The following is a 19,493-nucleotide window of genomic DNA, read 5'->3' as shown; positions in this document are numbered from 1 at the left end:
CTGTTTAGTTCTTTGTTGTTGTGATTAATTATTTGCTGTCGTGTTTTTTTATTTACTGTTGTGTTTAGTTATTTGCTGTTGTGTTTTGCAGTTAAGGGCCACTGTAAATTTCGTTTGACTTTTGAGGCAAATATTGGCTCACCTCCAAATTGTGAAACCTTTTTGGGGTTTGACTTTGGAAGTTCCAATGTACTGATATTGGAAAGCACAATTGAAGCAAGATTAGCACTGCTTCCTCACAGCAAAAGGTAATGTAATACTCAAAGTTGAGGTTGGTATCGGGTCGTCTCCATCAGACTCAGGATTTAGTCTCAAGACCAGTCACTCTACTCACTCTTGTTTTATGTAGTCTTAACTATTTTTATATACAGTAACTGCCCAGCCAGCATTGTAAAGGCATATCTTTTTTTTTTTTTTTTTGCTGTAGGCATGGTGATCTGAATATAAACACATATCTTATGAAATCTGGTGGTAACGGAGCTATGTTTAGTCAACACAGCACAGTGGAATAGTCCTTAGTTCTAAATTCTGAGGTTCTTGTTTTGAATCACAGCTGTGGAGTGTGGCGTTCTTTCAGTGCTTGAATATTGCAACCAATCCAGGGTTTACCCTGCCTTTCCCCCAAAGTCAGCTGGGATGGGCTCAAGCTCGTATGAGGACAGGCCATTTAGAAAGCGAATGGATGTATGAATCTGTTGTCACCATGGTTACCCGTTCTTTTCCCCCTATTATTATTATATTGATTGTATTAGCTTTTAACCACAATCTGAAGTGAAAATATCTTAATGTGAAACATTTTTGACCAAATAGCACATTGTAGGCTAGTTGCCAAACAATATGCTTATGTACAGTATATGAATAATGTAATGCAGCCAGATAAACATTAATCAGACTAATACAAGTGCAGGTTGCTGTTGGATCTACTACTGATGTATAAAGTTTTCTCAAAGCAGTGATGTCCTAATACAGTATGACCAAGGTGGTGGGTGGGTTGTTGCTGAATGTTTTATTAGGTGAAAAAAGAGGTCTGCTGCTTTTTTTGAGGGAATATGAATGTAGAAAATAAATGGTTAATTTTTTTTTTTAATTCCCTCCAGTGCTCCCTCCATCTTCACTGTGTATTTCTATGCTCTTTTCACCAAAACATCAGAATACACCTGAATTGTGGCCTATCAGAGCGCTTGGTCTGAATTACATGCTCGAAATGAGTCATGTTTGTTTTATGTAGTAGGAAAATACACACAAATCATTTTGCTTTCCTTCATGTTCACATAAAGCATCACACACTATGGAAGGGATCGGGCTTTTTTATTTTTGTTTTCAGGTAAGTGGCCATTCAATTTATTAAACAGGAGGGTCTTTACATTCAATCTAAAGGATGCATTGGAAGTGGATTCAGACACACACATTGTAGATTGATGCCATATTTTACACACATGCGTGCACACACCTGCAGTTTAATTCATCTGGAATAAGGATGGTCTGCATTTCTGTGACCAATTGTTTTATTTCTGACATAGTTGGACAGAAGCACCAGAGAATGTTTCACTACCACTTAGTTAGTCAGAGAGCACCTTTTTTGAAATTGTGTTTGTTTGTCTGAGTAATCAAGAAAAACGAAACAGCAGTTGGTTTAAGGAGGCAAGAAGAGAGGCTGAAGACGAGAGGCTGGCCATATTTTTAGAGTCAGTAACTGAACGTTTAAAGACCAGCGATGCACACGGAGAAAATTGCAATGTGCTGTTAGCGCTACGTTGTTAGAAATGACGAGTACGTGTTGCTTCAGTGCTCATTGCAGAACATATTTAAAATGGTTGAGTATGTCTATCTATAACCAAAATCATTCAAATGACAAACATGTACATCACATTTATGACATCACACTTAAATCAGACACAGGGAGGTGGAGTGGGAAAAAAAACAAACAATAGAACCAAAATGGCTCTAGTCTACAGTAATGTAAGTGGGGTTAATTGTACCACAAAATCAACACAAATTCCTGTTAATGGGCACAGGGAGCGTGTAAGGACATGACAAAGACATAGCGACAAGACAATAAAGACAGAAGCAGCCTGAGCCTAGGACAACAACAACAGGCAAGTTCAGAACTTGAACTGGGCCTGTACTCCCACAGTCCAGGTCTGCTTAGCCACATTTGAGTTTTTTAGGGAGGACAGACACTCAAGCACATATATGGCCATGGCAGGGGTCAGGGGGTCATTTGGGATGCAGGAGAGCAGGAAAAGACGCGGGCAGGCAACAGATTGTGTGGCGATCTGCCAGCCAGTGAAGGGTAAGACAACAGGACAGACGAATCAAGAGATTTATACAATATTATGTGTTATCAGATTCAAAGGTGAGTTTAAAGGATCACAAAGTTTCATTTTCTTCCTCTCCTTGCCCGCGTTACTCATTCTTGTCCTTGACTTCTTCTAAGGGGATGTTGGAACTTCAGCGTCTGGCTGGAGAAGAGCTGCGGCTTCCCTGTGCAACAGACAAGACATGAGTGATAAAAGTATATTTAAAAATATATGTTAAAACCCAATCCACAAACTAATAGTTTTCCCATTCCAAAAATGGGCAATATGCTCGAACAGCACGTGCACAGAGATCTTGCGATGTTTGCTTCAAAAAGTCTTCTGGAGCTATAATATAAACCTAAAAGGAAGTCTGGCATCTTTTATTTACTTTCAAATTTTGGCCATTTTTTGTCCTTTTATAGAGTTCATATTTTAAAGAACTCCTCCAACAGATTTGACTGCCAAACTTGGCACATACTGCACGTCAAATGTTCCTTGAAAAAGTATTCCTACACCTTCAATTTGTTCACATTTTGTGACCTTCAAATCGCCAACTTGAATTTATTGTATTTATTTTATCTCATCCACCCCCGGGGTGATAAATTCGCCCGGAGTTCCTCAAGGCTCTGGATGTTGTGGGGCTCTCCTGGTTGACACGCCTCTGCAACATCGCGTGGACATCGGGGACAGTGCCTCTGGATTGGCAGACTGTGGTGGTGGTCCCCCTTTTTAAGAAGTGTTCCAACTACAAAAGGATCACACTCCTCAGCCTCCCTGGTAAGGTCTACTCAGAGGTGCTGGAGAGGAGGGTTCGTTGTGAAGTCGAATCTCAGATTCAGGAGGAGCAGTGTGGTTTTCGTCCTGGCCGTGGAACAGTGGACCGGCTCTACACCCTCGGCAGGGTCCTCGAGGGTGCATGGGAGTTCGCCCAACAAGTCTACATGTGTTTTGTGGACTTGGAGAAGGCGTTCGACCGTGTCCCTCGGGGAGTCCTGTAGGGGGTGCATCGGGAGTATGGGGTACCGAACCCCCTGATACGGGCTGTTCGGTCCCTGTACGACCAGAGTCAGAGTTTGGTACGCATTGCCGGCAGTCAGTCGGACTAATTTCCAGTGAGGGTTGGACTCCGCCAAGGCTGCCCTTTGTCACCGATTCTGTTCATAACTTTTATGGATATTTATGATCTCCAACTCTCACTGGAGCGGTTCACAGATGTGTGTGAAGCGGCTGGGATGAGAATCAGCACCTCTAAATCTGAGACCATGGTCCTTAGTCGGAAAAGGGTGGCATGCCCTCTCCAGGTCGGGGATGAGATCCTTCCCCAAGTGAAGTAGTTCAAATATCTTGGAGTCTTGTTCACGAGTGAGGGAAGAATGGAACGGGAGATCGACAGGCGGATCGGTGCAGCGTCTGCAGTGATGCGGACTTTGTATCGGTCTGTTGTGGTAAAGAAGGAGCTAAGCCGAAAGGCGAAGCTCTCAATTTACCGGTCGATCTACATTCCTACCCTCACCTATGGTAACGAGCTGTGGGTCGTGACCGAAAGAACAAGATCCTGGATACAAGCGGCCGAAATGAGTTTCCTCCGCAGGGTGTCCGGGCTCTCCCTTAGAGATAGGGTGGGGCTCAGAGCAGAGCCGCTGCTCCTCCGCATTGAGAGGAGCCAGATGAGGTGGCTCAGGCATTTGTTTAGGATGCCTCCTGGACACCTCCCCGGTGAGTTGTTCCGGGCACGCCCCACGGGGAGGAGACCCCGGGGACAACCCAGGATACGCTGGAGAGACTAAGTCTCTCGGCTTGCCTGGGAACGCCTCGGGATCCCCTCGGAAGAGCTAGAGGAAGTGGCTGGGGAGAGGGAAGTCTGGGCTTCCCTGCTGAGGCTGCTGCCCCCGCGACCCGACCTCGGATAAGCGGAAGACAATGGATGGATGGATGGATGTGATAGACTAACACAAAGTAGCACATAATTGTGGAGTGGAAATGATATACGGATTTGAAAATATTAAGCTAATATAAACCTGGAAAGTGTGGTGTGCCTTTGTATTCAGCCCCCTGTACTCTGACACCCTTTACTATTCACCGCAATCAATCGCCTTCACAAGTCACCAAATTAGTACATTGTGTCATTCGTGTGTGATCTACTCTGTGTAAATACACATGTTCTGTGAAGGCCTCTATGTTTTGTTAGTTTATTGCTGTGTGTAAGTGCAATACAGTACTCTAAAATGCAATTTTTCTTGTTGCATTGTTGTTACCGCTTTTGGGGGGCCTCGAATTTATGAATGGCATTTCCATTCATTTACAATGGATGCCTAATGTGCCAGTACCCCAACGTTGCCAAGGATGCAAGGGCCCACTCATAGCTGCTCGCACCTCTTATTATTATTCGAATCAAACATGTTTCATTTAATGTATCAACCAACAAAAACACATTTTATCTCTCGTCCTCAACATTGAACTTCTTCTTGTGAGAAATAAGCGTGGTAGTAATCAGATGGGTTTGAAGTTACAGCAGCTTCTTCTTCTTCCACTGCAGTAACATAAATAAATACATTTAACATGAGATGGATAGTGTGGTATAGAAGATGGATTAATGGATGTAAAAATTAATAGTCAGTTTTTCAGAAGCAAATTTGATAATGAGATCATGGGATAAGTTTTAAGAAGAAGTAAAACCAAGTCAAAATGTGATAAAGTTGGTTATTATGAAGACTTGTTTTTATAAGGGATTTTTATTCATTTTGGAAAATGTACATCTACTAGTTCTAATATTGGTTAATACATATTGCTTGATTTGATTATGAATGCCTTAAAATAACAAGGCTTAAGAGGTGGCTGCTGTAACTCATTACTCTTCGTTGGAATATAAATAGAAAGGAAAAATAACTGGTTAGAGCGTCTGCCTCACAGTTCTGAGGACCGGGTTCAATCCCCGGCCCCGCCTGTGTTGAGTTTGCATGTTCTCCCCTTGAATTAACACTTAGTATGACATTAGGGTCTCCCAGACACTCTTTTTGTATGCATTTGATTTCAGTCATTTATTAAAAATACATAACATCTATCTATTTTCTATACCACTTGTACTCATTATGGTCGCTGGTGGGCTGCAGCCTACCTCAGCTGGCTTTGAACGAGAGGCGGGGTACACCCTGGACTGGGCACCACCAAGTTGCAGGAAAAAGGACCAACTATATTCATATTCACACCTTTGAGCAATTTGGAGTGTCAAATGTACCAAACAAGTATGTCTTTGGAATGCAGAAGGAACCCAGAGTACTCAGCGAAAACCCGGGGATGCAAGCACGGGGAGAACATGCAAACTCCGCACATTAATACGCTACAATAATTCTTCCTTTGCAAACATTACATAATGTTCTGATTTAAATGACCTCATCAGAGAAGTAGGTTACTGTATGGATTCATCAATGTTTAAGGATGTCTATAATTGTGGTTATAATTCGACCCTTATGTAGCTGAACATTACCAAAATATGCCAAAGTTCTGTATAATGCAAGAATTACACCAGTACAAACTACAACCTCAATAACAAATATACTGTCTGACAGTGTAAAAACTGTTTAAAAAAAGAACAAAAACAATATTTGAGAAGACCTCAATGACTACACAGCTCTTTCATTGGCTCACATTAGATTGATGAAGGGTACAATGACTAGCCTGTAGCTAGACCATTCAATCAAATAGGAATATGTTTCTGGGACCACTTTCCCATGCCTGATATGTTGTAGTGGTTGATCTGTGATTCACAAAGAGAAGTCTGAAAAGTAGCTTTATAAAGCAAAAACCTCTGATACATAGTTACATCACGCTTTGTACACAATGTTTTAACACGTTTGTGCTTGTTGTGATGGGTTTAACCACATGAACCAAATGAGAAAAATGCTTCTCAAAAAGAATTTGACGATACAAAATAATCATATTAAATTACTGCCCATAGTTGGGGATCCTGCCATGAGAAGTGGATCTGGCATCTCCAGCGGGATTAAATAAACACTTGCACTAAAGCTCAAAGTACGTGATATATTGTGCATGTTGATCAATTGTGGGTTTTAAAGCTGCGGTGGATTTATTGAGATTAGGATGTTTTCTGAGCTTTTCGACCTTGAATACAACCAAGTTAGTTACTCACGCTTCTGTTGTTATCGTCACTGAGGTAGAAACAAAAGATAAAAACACAATTTTGGACTCTGAGAAAGAGAATATGCAGTAGATGTTTCTTGAAACTAATTTAGAAACTTATTTTCCTTACCATTTTGAAGATCCTAGTCAGGGTGCCTTTGCCGTCCCCTCCACTGGACCTCTTGGCTTTAGCAGACTGAGACTTCTGGTCACCCTGGGACAAGGATACAAGGATTCGGTTGAAGAACTTTTGTTAGCTTTTGTACAAATGAATTTCAGCACTGGAATATACTGTCAAATTCAGAACAAGACAGAAGGTGTAAAAACAAGATTGATGGGGAATCAGACAAGTTTGTTTCTGCCACTAAAGAATGGAAGGAAGAAACTTAAAAGATGAAATTGATGAACATCGTAAGGTGTTAAACAGTTAGACATTCATAGACATCCATACATTCTCTATACTGCTTGTCCTCATTAGGTATAGACTTAGCTGGCTTTGGGCGAGAGGTAAGTTACACCAATTGCCAGGGAACATGCAGTGTAGACATACAACCATTCTCACTCACTTTCACTGCTAAGGACAGTTTAGAGTTTTCAATTACCATGCATGTTTTTTAAATGTGAGAGGAAGCCGCGCTACCTGGAGAAAACCCCCATTAACATAGGGAAGACGTGCAAACTTGAGATTTGAATCCCGGACCTCCGAACTGTGAGGCAGACATGCTAAGCACCAGTGCGCCGCGCTGCCACAGCAACAACTAAAACTTACAGCTCATATTTACTCACAGTTTTTCACTACTTCTGACAGGAATTTTTTAAAAGCTACAATCCGTGGCATTTTGATTCGATTTTGTGGAATGACTGTTCAAATGTTTGGTGTATTTTCTTTGGATAATGGATACGCTGACCTCCAGCCGACACCGAAAGCATGACAGAAAAAGAAAGAAAAACGATACTAATCAGCTCACAAGGAGTCTGTTCTCTGTTTTCACGACAGCCTTTTGTGTTCATTTCCTGACACCACATATGACGGAGGTACAATTGATTTTGGCAACATTTTAATATAGAACGTTTGCAAATCAAAACATGTTAAACACACATCATCAACGCAAGTCTTCTTCCCATTGAACATTTTCAACTAAATTTGCAAAATGCACATTCTCATTAACACTAAGAATGTGAATGCTGAGAATCAAGTGTGATGTTAAAATTCCATAACTTTGGGACTGCAATGGGACGCAGTGATGTATTTTTTAGGGTTATACAGTCATTAAAACTTTTTTTTTTTTTTTTAATATTAGTTTTCAATTTATCCGAGTGCTAGCCTTTCTCGGCATTTGCATGCAACCTCTAAGATTCTAGATTCCCAACAAGTGTGCTGTGTGTGGCATGAGTGATCATCCAATTTCACTTAATTGGTCGAAAAATGACGATTTATTTTCAACAAATAATGTATCTCTGGTAATGTCTATACCAGCGACACACATTTAACCTGATTGATGGACAGGCACGCCACATTCGAGTGTGTACACTGTACGAGCAAGGGAAAAAGTATTCTTTTCGTGACCTGTCGCTCTGATGTCTGATAATAGGCCAAAACCGCACGCGGCCTCTAATGGCCGAATTATATGTGGGTGTTGCTGTCATATCCTGTGATAGATTATCAGCATTAGGGCCCTCCGATAATTTGTTCAATGGGCATTTCAGCTCACTATTAGCTTCTCTCATTATCAACATGGAATACGAGAGAATTGCAATTTCTCCTAGGCGTAACTAACATTTAGTTGCAGTCCTTCTGTCCGACATCCATCCTAATGAATATTCTCTTTCCCAGCTACGTATGATTGACGTCTAGCACACACAAACACACTCGCGCGCACACATGCATTAGTTAAGTGGGTGCAGATGTTCAAGATATTTCTTGAAAAAAATGGACAGGTAGTCAATGAGGCAGAATGGCTGAAGTGGTCGATGTACTGTAGACTAAAGGGAAACAGATTTACTGCATCAGGCATAAAGGCTTGATAGGATGACCTTGCCTGAGCCACGGATTAAATGAGCCATGATACCACTGTGTTTTTTGGCGTTGTCAAAGCACCTACCAGACCTATCTTGGCTGCTAGTCCTCTCCACTGGACATACCCAGAGACAAGAGACAGGAAGTAAAAGGGACAAGGAACTGTTAGAAATGCCAGTCTGTCTGAGGGGAGGGAAGAAGTCATAGGGTCATGCGGGCTGGCAAGGGTGGATAAGAAAAGACAACGGGAGAAGAGATAGAGGGAGAGGAGAGCAAAGCGAAGGCTAACTTTAAAACAGAGAAAAGAGTGGAAAGTTTGTTTTCACTGGTACTCTAACTAACTAACGAGCTAACAAACTAGCCAGTTGGTTATCGCTAACACACAAACACATATTTGATTAAAAAAAAAAAAAAAAAGCAGTACAAATATATTGTTTTAAATGAATTACTCAATTCTTGTTTTCAAGAATACTGGACTTCTCTTAAAGATAAACTAAAAGTTATAATCATCATCATTGCTGTTCATTTTATCATCATTTTAATAGCTTAATATTTGATCTAGCTCTTGTTTTCTTTTGCATCACATTACTGTGCAGATGAACTTAAAAATGTGCCCTACAATAATAAATCAAAGATGCCTGTAGTTTTCCAATAAAAAGCAAAATTGTGCATTTGTCAATCGTTTGTATTTTTTTTTTCATGGGAAATAGACCACTATTTACCAAAACAGCTATGCAGTCATACCTTTTATACGTGTGTGTGTGTGTGTGTGTGTGTGTATATATATAAAATATTTAAGATTTAAGATTTAATTACTGCCTTTAAAAGTTATTTCTGTTATTTCTTAAATAATGTCCACATTTTCTACTTTCAAAATTGAGATTCAAACGTGACAATATCCTGCTAATGGTCCTCCCAATTTTATTCATTTAGTGTAAATGCATTCATCACTGTGTGCCATATGTCATATTATGAAGACTCACCCTTGACTTTGGGGGGGCGGGAGACACCTGAGAGGGATTAATGGAAGACAGTGAAGAGTTTGGACAGAGTTAATGAGAGGGCATACACAGTAGCAGAGTTGCAACGAGACAAACAGCTCCTCAAATTTAGTTCTTGTGAGGCCATCAGAGCTGTACTTCACTCACGATGGTACGGAAGAAGTGTACAACCGCATTCTCTGGGCCCCGCTTACGAGGGGACGTGGCAGACGCTTTCTGGGGGGCGGGAGAGAGGGCCCCACGGAAAGACCCCTGAGAAGAGACACAAAAATGGTGAACAATCTATGATAAACCCATGTGCTCAAATGTTTCCTAGTAGTCACAAAAGTCTCACTTACTACCTATTGCGATATACTCACAAGGTTTATTAGGTATAGGCAGTGTTGGGAAAGTTCATTTTCTACACAAACTAGTTACAAGTTTAGTTCACCATGACAAAAAGTTGTTCTTTTTGTCATGGTGAAGAAGGATGATGAGGATGGAGCTGCCAAGCAAGAGAGGAAGACCAAAGAGAAGATTGATAGATGAGGGAAGACATGAGGGCAGTTGGTGTTCGAGAGGAGGATGCAGGAGATAGGCTTACATGGAAAAGGGACAAACCCAAAGAGAAGGGTGAGCAGGCCACATATTAGTCGATTATCATGCTTTATAAAGGGTTTTGATGTGCGTTTTTAGTGCATCCACCCTGTTGTTGAAGCCCTGCCAGTGACCTTTTTATGAAGTGCTCTTACATAAACCCGTTATTTTCCCCAAATGTAGCTGTCTGCATGTTGCATGTGATTGGATTTTGGTGAGATCAAAGGAGGATATGGCGCAACCATGTGCTTTTTGTAGCATCTCAGACTTTGATGAATGTGTGCTTTTCCTTTGCATGTGCCCTCTCATGTAGGTTTCTTAAAAGTGTAGCTTATTATAGTATGCTGAAGATGTATTCAAATATCATGAAGAGACTATAGAGAATATAATTTCTGTACAAATTAAGTATGAATGCTAGAGCTGAATTTCATATGGGACTGCTACCATTTGCTCACCCACAACCTGCTACATGTGTGACATTTATTTTGTTGGGTGTTTGACTTCCCCTGTAGAACTATTTAAACAATGACAACAATAATAAACACAAACAAAATGACTCTACTTACTTGTCTAACATCTAGCATGCTAACAATCTTCAGGGACCCATAATGTTCATTTGGGACCATATATATCATTGAATAGGTTCTAAAAGTAGGGTGAGAAGCTCGGTCATCCGGGAAGAGGTCAGAGTAGAGCCGCTGCTCCTCCACATTGAGAGGAGCCAGATGAGGTGGCTGGGGCATCTGATTAAGATGCCTCCTGGACGCCTCTCTGGTGAGGTGTTCCGGGCACGTCCCACCCGGAGGAGACTCCGGGGACGTCCCAGGACACGCTGCACAGACTATGTCTTCCGGCTGGCCTCGGAACGCCTCGGGATACCCCCGGAAGAACTGAATGAAGTGGCTGGGGAGAGGGAAGTCTGGACGTCCCTGCTAAAAGCTACTGCCCCCACCACCCAACCAGAAAATGGATGGATGGATGGGTTCTAAAAATGCTAAATCAATACATACCATAGTAAGACAGCAACCTGAGTACAAAAAACACAAACACAAGCAATGTTTCCCCAAGCAAAGTTAGCAAAGACCCAATTTATCAAATGTCTCTGTATTAAGAGTGACTTTACCTCCCTGATCTGGTTTGTGCAAGTAGGACTTTGCTTTTCACCGAAGCACTACATGTCTACATGATTCCCTTGTGTTGCATGTGCCAAACTCAAAGCCTGGGGGTCAGATCTGGCCTGCCACAACATTTCTTTGTGGCCCAGTAAAGCAAATCAATTGTGTCTACTTCATTGCCTTTTTCTAAACGGATTTGTGCTCTTTATTGTGGCAGAAAATCCTTTCTATAAATTGGATAATAATATTTTTATTTGATTGCCACTATTTTCCATGACTTCTAATTTCAAACTCCATTTTGGTTAAAATTAATATAATAGCCGGGGCACTTGTTTGTTCATAAAAATATGATGAGATGATTATAAATTTAGAGTGGATATAAAAATATCTCAACACCAGGTGCCTGTTTTTTGTTATAGGATACCAAGATTAATTATTTCAAAACATTTTCAACCATTAATGTGACCTAAAACATGTACACCTCAATTGAAGAAAAAATGATCTTTTTGAGAGTGGAAGTAAAAAAAAATAAAAAATGAGATGGTTTAATGTGGATGCTTAAGTGTGCACAACCTGGGGATGTTGTTGTGTTCAGAATTAACCAATCACACTCGAACTCACTCACCCACCACCATTTAAAGTGCCTCCGATGAACTACAAATAAATTTGAGCTATCATCGTAGTCTTTTCCTGACATTTTTGTTGTCAAACTCATCCTCTGTGTGCACACTTTTGCAACCACATTATCTCAGTTGTTAATTTTTACTTCCCCTCACAAAAAAATATTTATTTTTTCAATGTGGTTGTACAGTTTATAGCTCACATTAATGGTGAAAATAGTTTTGAAATTATTCATCATGGACGTATTTTTATGTCACAAAAAACGGGTGTGTAGACATTTTGTTTTATAACCAATGTATACAATTTTCACTGTCATGACGACCCTCTGAGGGAAACCAACATAACTATGATGTGTCCCGTGGTGATAGTGAGATTGACACCCATGCCTTAATGCAAGGCTGGTTTGTCTCAGTAATTGGCTGAAAGAGGAGAAGACATTTTCTCTGTCCTGACAATGAGCTTATACAGGCGAACCATGGTTACGAACGGCTTTCACAAGCTTTATGCTTTCCCCTCACTACGCCTGTGCAAAGTGGGTCAACTCATGTTATGAAGGTGTGTCAAAGGTCGCGCGTCTATATGTACCTGTACCTCTTTACGGTTTCCGCAGAGATGAAAGCACACATAATCACATTGCTTTGTTGTTAGTGTTATTTCTACAACTAGCATTCCTATTCCCCAAACAGCAGAAATGCTTTCTTCTACTTGATTTGTTTTTGTAGTCTGCAATAGCGTGCAACCAACCCATAAAGGACTTATAGTAGGTGGAACAGCAACAACTTTCTGTTGTATTTCCTTTATATGTCTCGACATCAAACACAATTTATTTAAATTGAAAACATACTGTAGCTGAATCCATCACATATTATTATTCAGTTAAAATGTTATTAATTACAAAGCCTCATCTTATTTTTTTCTCGTAATTATTATTATTTTACCAATCAGTACAATTGCTGTTGATTATGTTCTAATGTTAATTGAACCAAATACGCCAAACCATCTTTGAGCGATAGCAGTGATACCACATTGCCAGCAACATGGCAAAATTAATTGATCTTGTTTTATTAAATTGTATTATTTTGTATATTAATTTCAACATTTAAAGCGATTTGATTATCAAACTACTTTGTATCTTTTTGGAATAAAGTAATTACTAGTTGAATATTTTTTGAGCGAGTGGCATCACAAATACAGTGTATTCTTAGAAATTTTATAATCTATATAGCATTCAGGTTAATGATCAAGTTGTGTATTGTAGCATAGAAGAGTCCAACGATCACAAGTTAGAGGTTAGAGGCCACCACGAGGTCGCACATATCACTTCATAATGCATGACACCAAATTCAGTACTGAAAGGTTATGAATAACAATTCACAGAACCCATTCGTGAGTGACACATTAGCTTTCCTATCTATTTTATTCTTTCACTGTAAAGCACACGATTTGAAGGATGACACATTTGAAAGAGACCCCAAATCATTCTTCCACTTGCCCGATTGCGATTTAATGCTTCAGTCAGATTATGATCATTATTATATATTTAAAAAAAAATCAACAGCAGGCAGTGATAACGGAAGTAAACAAAAACAATTAATACAAATATTGAACATTACATACCCCCCATTGATTTAAATGTGGGTAATATCCACACATGGCAGATTTACCATGGAAAATGCAGAGAATTGACGGCGCTCTGAGATTTCCTGGGGTCCCCAAAAGTCTCATAAAAACTGATCTTATCTTTGATTTAAAGCAATTATTATTGTTTCAATCTTATTTAAAATCTGAAACGCACAGCCGAATGCTATATCTATCATGATCGTTTTTGAATGCTCCCACTTCCCTTTATTGCACTGGACTATTCCATCTTCTTACTGCACGTGCCGACCTGATTCAGGAAGACGGTTAAACAAAGGACTAAAAAGGTCCGCAAAGAATGAGAACTAGGTTGTACTCATTTGTGGAGGTATAGCGTTAGACTGTTTGCCACCAGTTTTCCTGATTATTTTTTTTTGCCTCGGCTAGAACGCGGCCCAGTGTAACTGGGCATTGGGCACGAGTGGTCCCTCCACCACTATATAAAAACTTGCACCAATGTTGTGTCAGTGGTTAACCTGCGTAATTGCGAGTTACTCATGCCCATTGCACACCGAGCGACGCCGGCGAAAGCAACTGAAGTTGTCCATCGCAAGACAAATTACAGTCGGCAACTCTTTTCTGTAAATTAAGTGCTTAAACACTAGACATCAACCGAGGTGCTTCAACGGAAAAACAGCGACCCGATATCAGGTTTTGAGGCACCACATACAATATACTGTACTAAATCATTTTTAATTGAACCACCCTAAATGATGGCACGATTGTCATGGAAGAAGTGGATAGCCACAAAGGGGAAAGGCAACGGGCAAGAATAAAATAGAGATGTGGATATTTTTGAGAGGCTGTTTGCAATGGTCAGCAATGATCAACATGCACATTATACACTGTATGATGTTTTATTATTTTGAAGCCTCATGTTTTTATACTTGGCAATTTCTTTAATCAGTCAAACTCAGTCAAACAGACTTGGAATACAAAGTTTTTGTTTTTTTTCATATCGGTACGGAGAATGAAAGAAATTAATGAATGAATATCTGAAAACTGAAATAACAGACGCAACCTTCAACCATGTGGTATGATAAATGAGCTACTTTTGTTATGCTTATATTCATATAGATCATAACATACATAAGGATAATCTATAGACAGCGTTGGAAAAATACGTTTTCAAAGTGAAATTAAAATTAAATGCCTAGCTAATTGGAAGAATAGCCATCTCTTCGTCATCTTGGGCTACATAATTGTGAAAGCAATAGTTCTTGTTCTGACATGGGGAAAAAAAATCGTGCAGAAAATGCAAGCTACCTAAAAAATATGGCAACACAGTTGTTTGTTTGTCAGTTGTTAGAACATATGGAAAAAGTTGGGATGTTCTGAAATAAACAGAGGAAGCATGACATTAAAAACAAATGGGCAAGCAAAGCAAAACAATAAGCGCTAAAGGTGTTGTTAAAGATTTTTAATCAAGCAAAAATCCAAAAGCTGAAAACAGGAGCAGATTAGGAACAGTTCACTGGTCACATCAAAGAGTTCACAGCAAACAAATACAGCACAAGTATCCACTGTAAAGTTGACACTCAGAGGTCAAGGATGTGAACCTGAGGCGAGCGACTGATGTGAGGGAGGGAGAGTGTGCCCTTGCTCCCTCCTCCAGCCAAGACACGAGGGTTAGAATATAGTCTTATTTTGGTGTGAAAGTGAGCTCCTTTGCGAGAGCCTGATTAATATAACCACTGCTCAACATGACAAAGTCTTCCTTTTAGTTAAAACATAATATGATATTCAAACAGAAGAAAGGCTATCCCAATGTACATCCACCCTTAATTTTAAAGAAGAAGGTTTTAGCATTTAAATGCACATTTCCTGCAGCTAACAAGAGGTTTGTTTTTTTCACCATCTTGTAATGCACTTTATTGGCGCTATAAAACAATTGGAAGTTGTAACATCTTTGAAATAAAGATGGTTGGAAAACACCTCGCCAGTCATATAGCAGACAGGATGTAAGACTGATTTAACATCTTTGAGCAGTAATTATATCAAAAAAACAAATCCTTGATGTGAATGAAGTGTGTACAGCATAAAGTGCTGGTTCCTTTTGGCTTGAGGCAACAGAGGTGGGCCAACTGCATCTGAGTTACTTGAAATGTGAACACTAATTGAAGGCAAACCCTTGGTGAGTACATCAATTGCCAGAGTATTTGCTCACCTGCCTTGACTCAGATATGAATTTAAGTGACATCCCATTATCAACCCATAGGGTTTAATATGACATCGGTCCACCTTCTGCAGTTATAAGAGTTTAAAACTCTTCTGGGAAGGTTTTCCACAAGGTTTAAGAGTCTCTTTATGCGAATTTATGATGATTTTTCAAGAAGTGCATTTGTGAGGTTACACACTGATGTTGGACGAGAAGGCCTGGCTTTCAGTCTCTGCTCTAATTCATCCAAAATTGTTCTATAGCGTTGAGGTCAAGATTGTGCAGGCCAGTCAAATTAATCCCCAAACTCTCTCATCCAAGTCTTTATAAACCTTGATTTGTGCACTGATGCGCAGTCATGTTGGAACAGAAAAGGGGCAAAGTTGGAGATGTCCAAAATATTACCCCCTGAGCTCCAGTGAAAGGAAATCTGAATGCTCCAGCATACCAAGAGATTTTGGACAGTCAAACAGTTTGGGATTACCCCTTCCTGTGCCAACATGTCTGTGCACGGGGGCACAAAGCGAGGTCCATAAAGACATGGATGAGAGAATGTGGCATGGAACTTGACAGGCCTGGACAGAGGCCTGCGCTCAACCTAAAAAATATGGCCCTGGAAGAATGGGCAAACATTCCCATAAACTCACTCCTAAACCTTGTTGAAAGCCTTCCCACAAGAGTTGAACCTGTTACAGCTGCAAAGGGTAGACCAACATTATATTAAACCATATGGATTTAGAATGGGATATCAGTTAAAATCATGTGAGTCAAGGCAGATGAGCGAATAATTTTGCCAATATATTGAATTTAAATATAATTATTAGTATTTTTTTTTTTACTGTAAAACGGTCTTCAATTTACAATGTATGACTTTCATAATGAGAAAATTAAGCAAATACTGCTGCAAAAATATTACGCTCCCTAGCATGAAACTTCACACTTTGTTTCGTTAACATGTTCCCTGACAAGTGTTTCATTTTACCAAAGCAAAGGAATGTCTGATGAACAGAAATGAACAAAATATTCCTTAAATGTCTAATAATTGCTCTCCTGACAGTCTTCCAGAACGCTTAGCCATAGTGGACATTTCAGTAGGCGGAAGGAAGATCAAGCTATTATCTTTCCAAAGTCATCGTGTCTGAATAAAAAGAAGTGGCAAACAGTCCCATATCACACGAGGCCAACGTCTGCCTCCTCTTTTCCACAAAACTACAAGAGGCTTGCTTTGGATTTAGTTTCAGTGTATCATATCATCTGTGGTATGAGATCACTAAACTGTGATGTGACCAACCACTGCCTCCAGAGGGAATGGCGGTATGCACAGTCTGCAGAAAAAGTAGAACTATCACTTATGGACACTTCATAGCTAAGGAGACATTGGTCCGTTGTGTTTGGAACTAGAACCTAGTCGATGCCGCTAACTACTGCAGCAACAAAGATAGCCACTAAACTAAACATACATTTTCTTTTTACCCAATAAAGTGTATCATTAGAATTAATAACTGATGGCAAAATGTTGGGATCCTGACAACACAAGACTGCAGAAATCCATGCAAACTGAAATGCTGCATAACAATACAGTCAAGTCAGGTACAGACGTATTTGGACAATGAGTTTTATGATTATGCCTTTAGAGCGGGTCTTTTGTTTACGATGGTCTGGACCTACGACGTTTAGTGGTTAAGATCAGCACGCAATGAACCGAGTGTGCAACCCAACCACGGGAGTAAAGTGGTTGGGTTTTTTTTTTCACTGTACATCTAATATTTACAGTCAATTAACCTAACTTTTGGAATGTAGGAGTAATGCAGAGTACCTGCAGAAAATCCACATAATGTATCCATGAGGAGAACATACGAACTCTGAGCTGAGATTCAAAACCCCAAATGTCAGAAGTGTGGGGCAGACGTCATAACCAGTTGGGCAGAGTGCTGCCGTTACATTAATCACATCACCAAATTCCGCTTACAAAAATGGAGGTAATCGGCATAAATGGCTGTAATTCATAAACGGTAAATGCCATAGTTTTGTGAAACATCTTGAATATGAAATCTGAGCTGTTTTAGTTCCATTGTGGCAGTACAAAAAGACAAAACTATACAAACGCTCTCATTGTCCAAATAGTTTTGAACCTAACTGTTTTAAAGTAGTAGCTACAGTATATCATTGCTGTCCAGTAAAAAGCATGCTTCACCAATTTTTAATTTTTTTGTTATATCCTGAATATGAAGATAATATCAGCTGACTAAATTTGATGCGTTGATTTTGTTGGACTGCAACAATATGCTCTTCAATTATGTATGACTATTATTTCCCGCTTCAACTTGAAAGGTCACCAAGGATCAAAGATTAAATACACAATAATGCAGATTTATAATAATATTGGCAAAAAGTGAAATCTTTCACAACCATTTTGGGACATCCCACACCTGTAATACGTTGGCTCTTATCCAGTTCATAAAATGTTTAAATAAACAGAGGCATTGCAATTATATCACCTGTACAACATTAACTAAATTTAACCAAACAGAATAATACCACAGATTTTAGTACCATTCAAACAAAAACACTTGAACACAGAAAATATCTGTAAATGATTCAAAATCATAACCTTTGTATTAATAATACAGTAAAAGCATTTACAACCCCAGCCAAAAGTTATTTTCATGAAAATTCACAACCCAAAGACAACAACTGACTGTGAAACTGAACGGAAATACCCAAGTCTATAGGAAGATTTTCTTTGTACCAATTTATTTCAAGATTTGTTAAAGCGCTACAAGTGAAAAGTGGTTTTGCAAGAGAATTGTTTGAATGAACTGAGATACTCCCTGCCCCCTCACCTTGCTCTTCTTCTTCTTGTCCCCTCCAAAGAATTTTCCAATCTGATCCAGAACGCCGGGGTTCTTCTTCCTGCGGCCCAAACCGAAGGCGGCCTGTGCGGAGCTGCTTGCCGATGCCATGCTTGTGAGAGTTGTAATTTTTGGCGTAGTTGTCAAAAGTGTGGGTTCACGTCTCTCTTTGGAACGAGAGAGCAAATGGCAGAGGATGGACGTAAGATGAGAGGGGAGATGGAGGGAGCAAAGGCTAGCCTAGTCTAGGTCCTGTTCAGGGCTCTCCGACCCGCACTCTGAAGCCGCTCCGCTGTGCTCCTGGATAGTCTGCAGCTCGTCCGATTCAGAGGGTCGCTCTTTGAAGGTGTTGTCCTCTCGGCCCGGGGCATCTCGGGAGAAGAGGCGGGCCAGGTGGGGGCGCGGCGTGGCAGCGTCAGGGTCAGCTGTGCTGGCGGAGGTCCAGGCCGAGTGGGGGCCCTCAGCGCCTGTGGAGTCAGTCACCGCCGACTTCTCCGAGATGCAGCCATTGTTCTGGTTCGCATCTGTCTCACCCCTTCCTGCACAGAAACAACAGGGGTCACTTATGGGTTCGGGCCTGCATGGCACACAGCACACTGCAGTAACACAATGGGCTCTTTTGACCACACTGCGCCCTTCCTGCTGCTGGGTTGAGAGGTCCAAAACATCGGCATATGAACCAGAATGAACCTTGACTGATCTGGTTGGAGATTCGTTCTTTTTTTTCCTAAGCTTTTCTTTATTATATTTCCACACAGGTTCACATACAGTAGTATCCAAAATTAAATACACACAACAAAAAACATATCCTCAAATCTCAAAAATTGGAGCAAGAAGAAACCAATGACATTAAGGGCAGGATCTGGATGAAGATGTATAGGAATTCATTTTAAGCCACAATCTCTTCAGTCTATGAACCAGGAAATAGCAAATAAACAAATAAATGGATAAACAACCATGATGATTGTTTCACTTTTTTGGTCTTTGCACAGGTCTGAGTTCCAGTGAATGAAATTTTATTTATGGTTTTACCTACTGTATTTTCAGTATTTAAATACTTACAGCTCTAAGATAGAAA

General features: G+C 40.2%; 2 protein-coding genes across 6 annotated transcripts in view; both read right to left on the bottom strand.

Annotated features, from left to right (window-relative positions):
* Window positions 1-1,291: 1,291 nt before the first annotated feature.
* LOC133479253 (myelin basic protein-like) lies at window positions 1,292-18,540 on the bottom strand. Of its 4 annotated transcripts, XM_061775946.1 has the most exons (7): window positions 18,407-18,540; window positions 9,603-9,707; window positions 9,438-9,464; window positions 8,540-8,569; window positions 6,568-6,651; window positions 6,448-6,466; window positions 1,292-2,484 (listed from the first exon to the last, which is right to left on the bottom strand). In XM_061775946.1, exons 1-6 carry the CDS (start codon window positions 18,524-18,526, stop codon window positions 6,464-6,466), a joined length of 369 nt encoding a protein of 122 aa, XP_061631930.1. In that variant the 5' UTR covers window positions 18,527-18,540; the 3' UTR covers window positions 1,292-2,484; window positions 6,448-6,463. The 4 variants fall into 4 exon arrangements, with proteins under 4 accessions (XP_061631930.1, XP_061631929.1, XP_061631932.1 ...); XM_061775945.1 differs by lacking the exon at window positions 6,448-6,466; XM_061775948.1 differs by lacking the exon at window positions 8,540-8,569.
* The window catches only part of LOC133479252 (myelin basic protein-like), a 62,722-nt gene continuing 44,520 nt past the window's right edge, over window positions 1,292-19,493 (bottom strand). The window contains exons 4-7 of one of the 2 annotated variants that reach the window (XM_061775942.1): window positions 18,407-18,954; window positions 6,568-6,651; window positions 6,448-6,466; window positions 1,292-2,484 (exon numbers count right to left, since the gene is read on the bottom strand). In XM_061775942.1, coding sequence (XP_061631926.1) covers window positions 18,656-18,954 — 299 coding nt within the window. In that variant the 3' untranslated portion in view covers window positions 1,292-2,484; window positions 6,448-6,466; window positions 6,568-6,651; window positions 18,407-18,655. The remainder of the gene's footprint in view (window positions 2,485-6,447; window positions 6,467-6,567; window positions 6,652-18,406; window positions 18,955-19,493) is intronic. The other variant, XM_061775943.1, reaches the window with a different exon arrangement.

This window comes from Phyllopteryx taeniolatus, chromosome 6, assembly GCF_024500385.1.
Source record: "Phyllopteryx taeniolatus isolate TA_2022b chromosome 6, UOR_Ptae_1.2, whole genome shotgun sequence".
Taxonomy (NCBI): domain Eukaryota; kingdom Metazoa; phylum Chordata; class Actinopteri; order Syngnathiformes; family Syngnathidae; genus Phyllopteryx; species Phyllopteryx taeniolatus.
The sequence above is the reverse complement of the archived record's forward strand: the minus strand, read 5'-3'. Positions and strand labels throughout refer to the sequence as shown.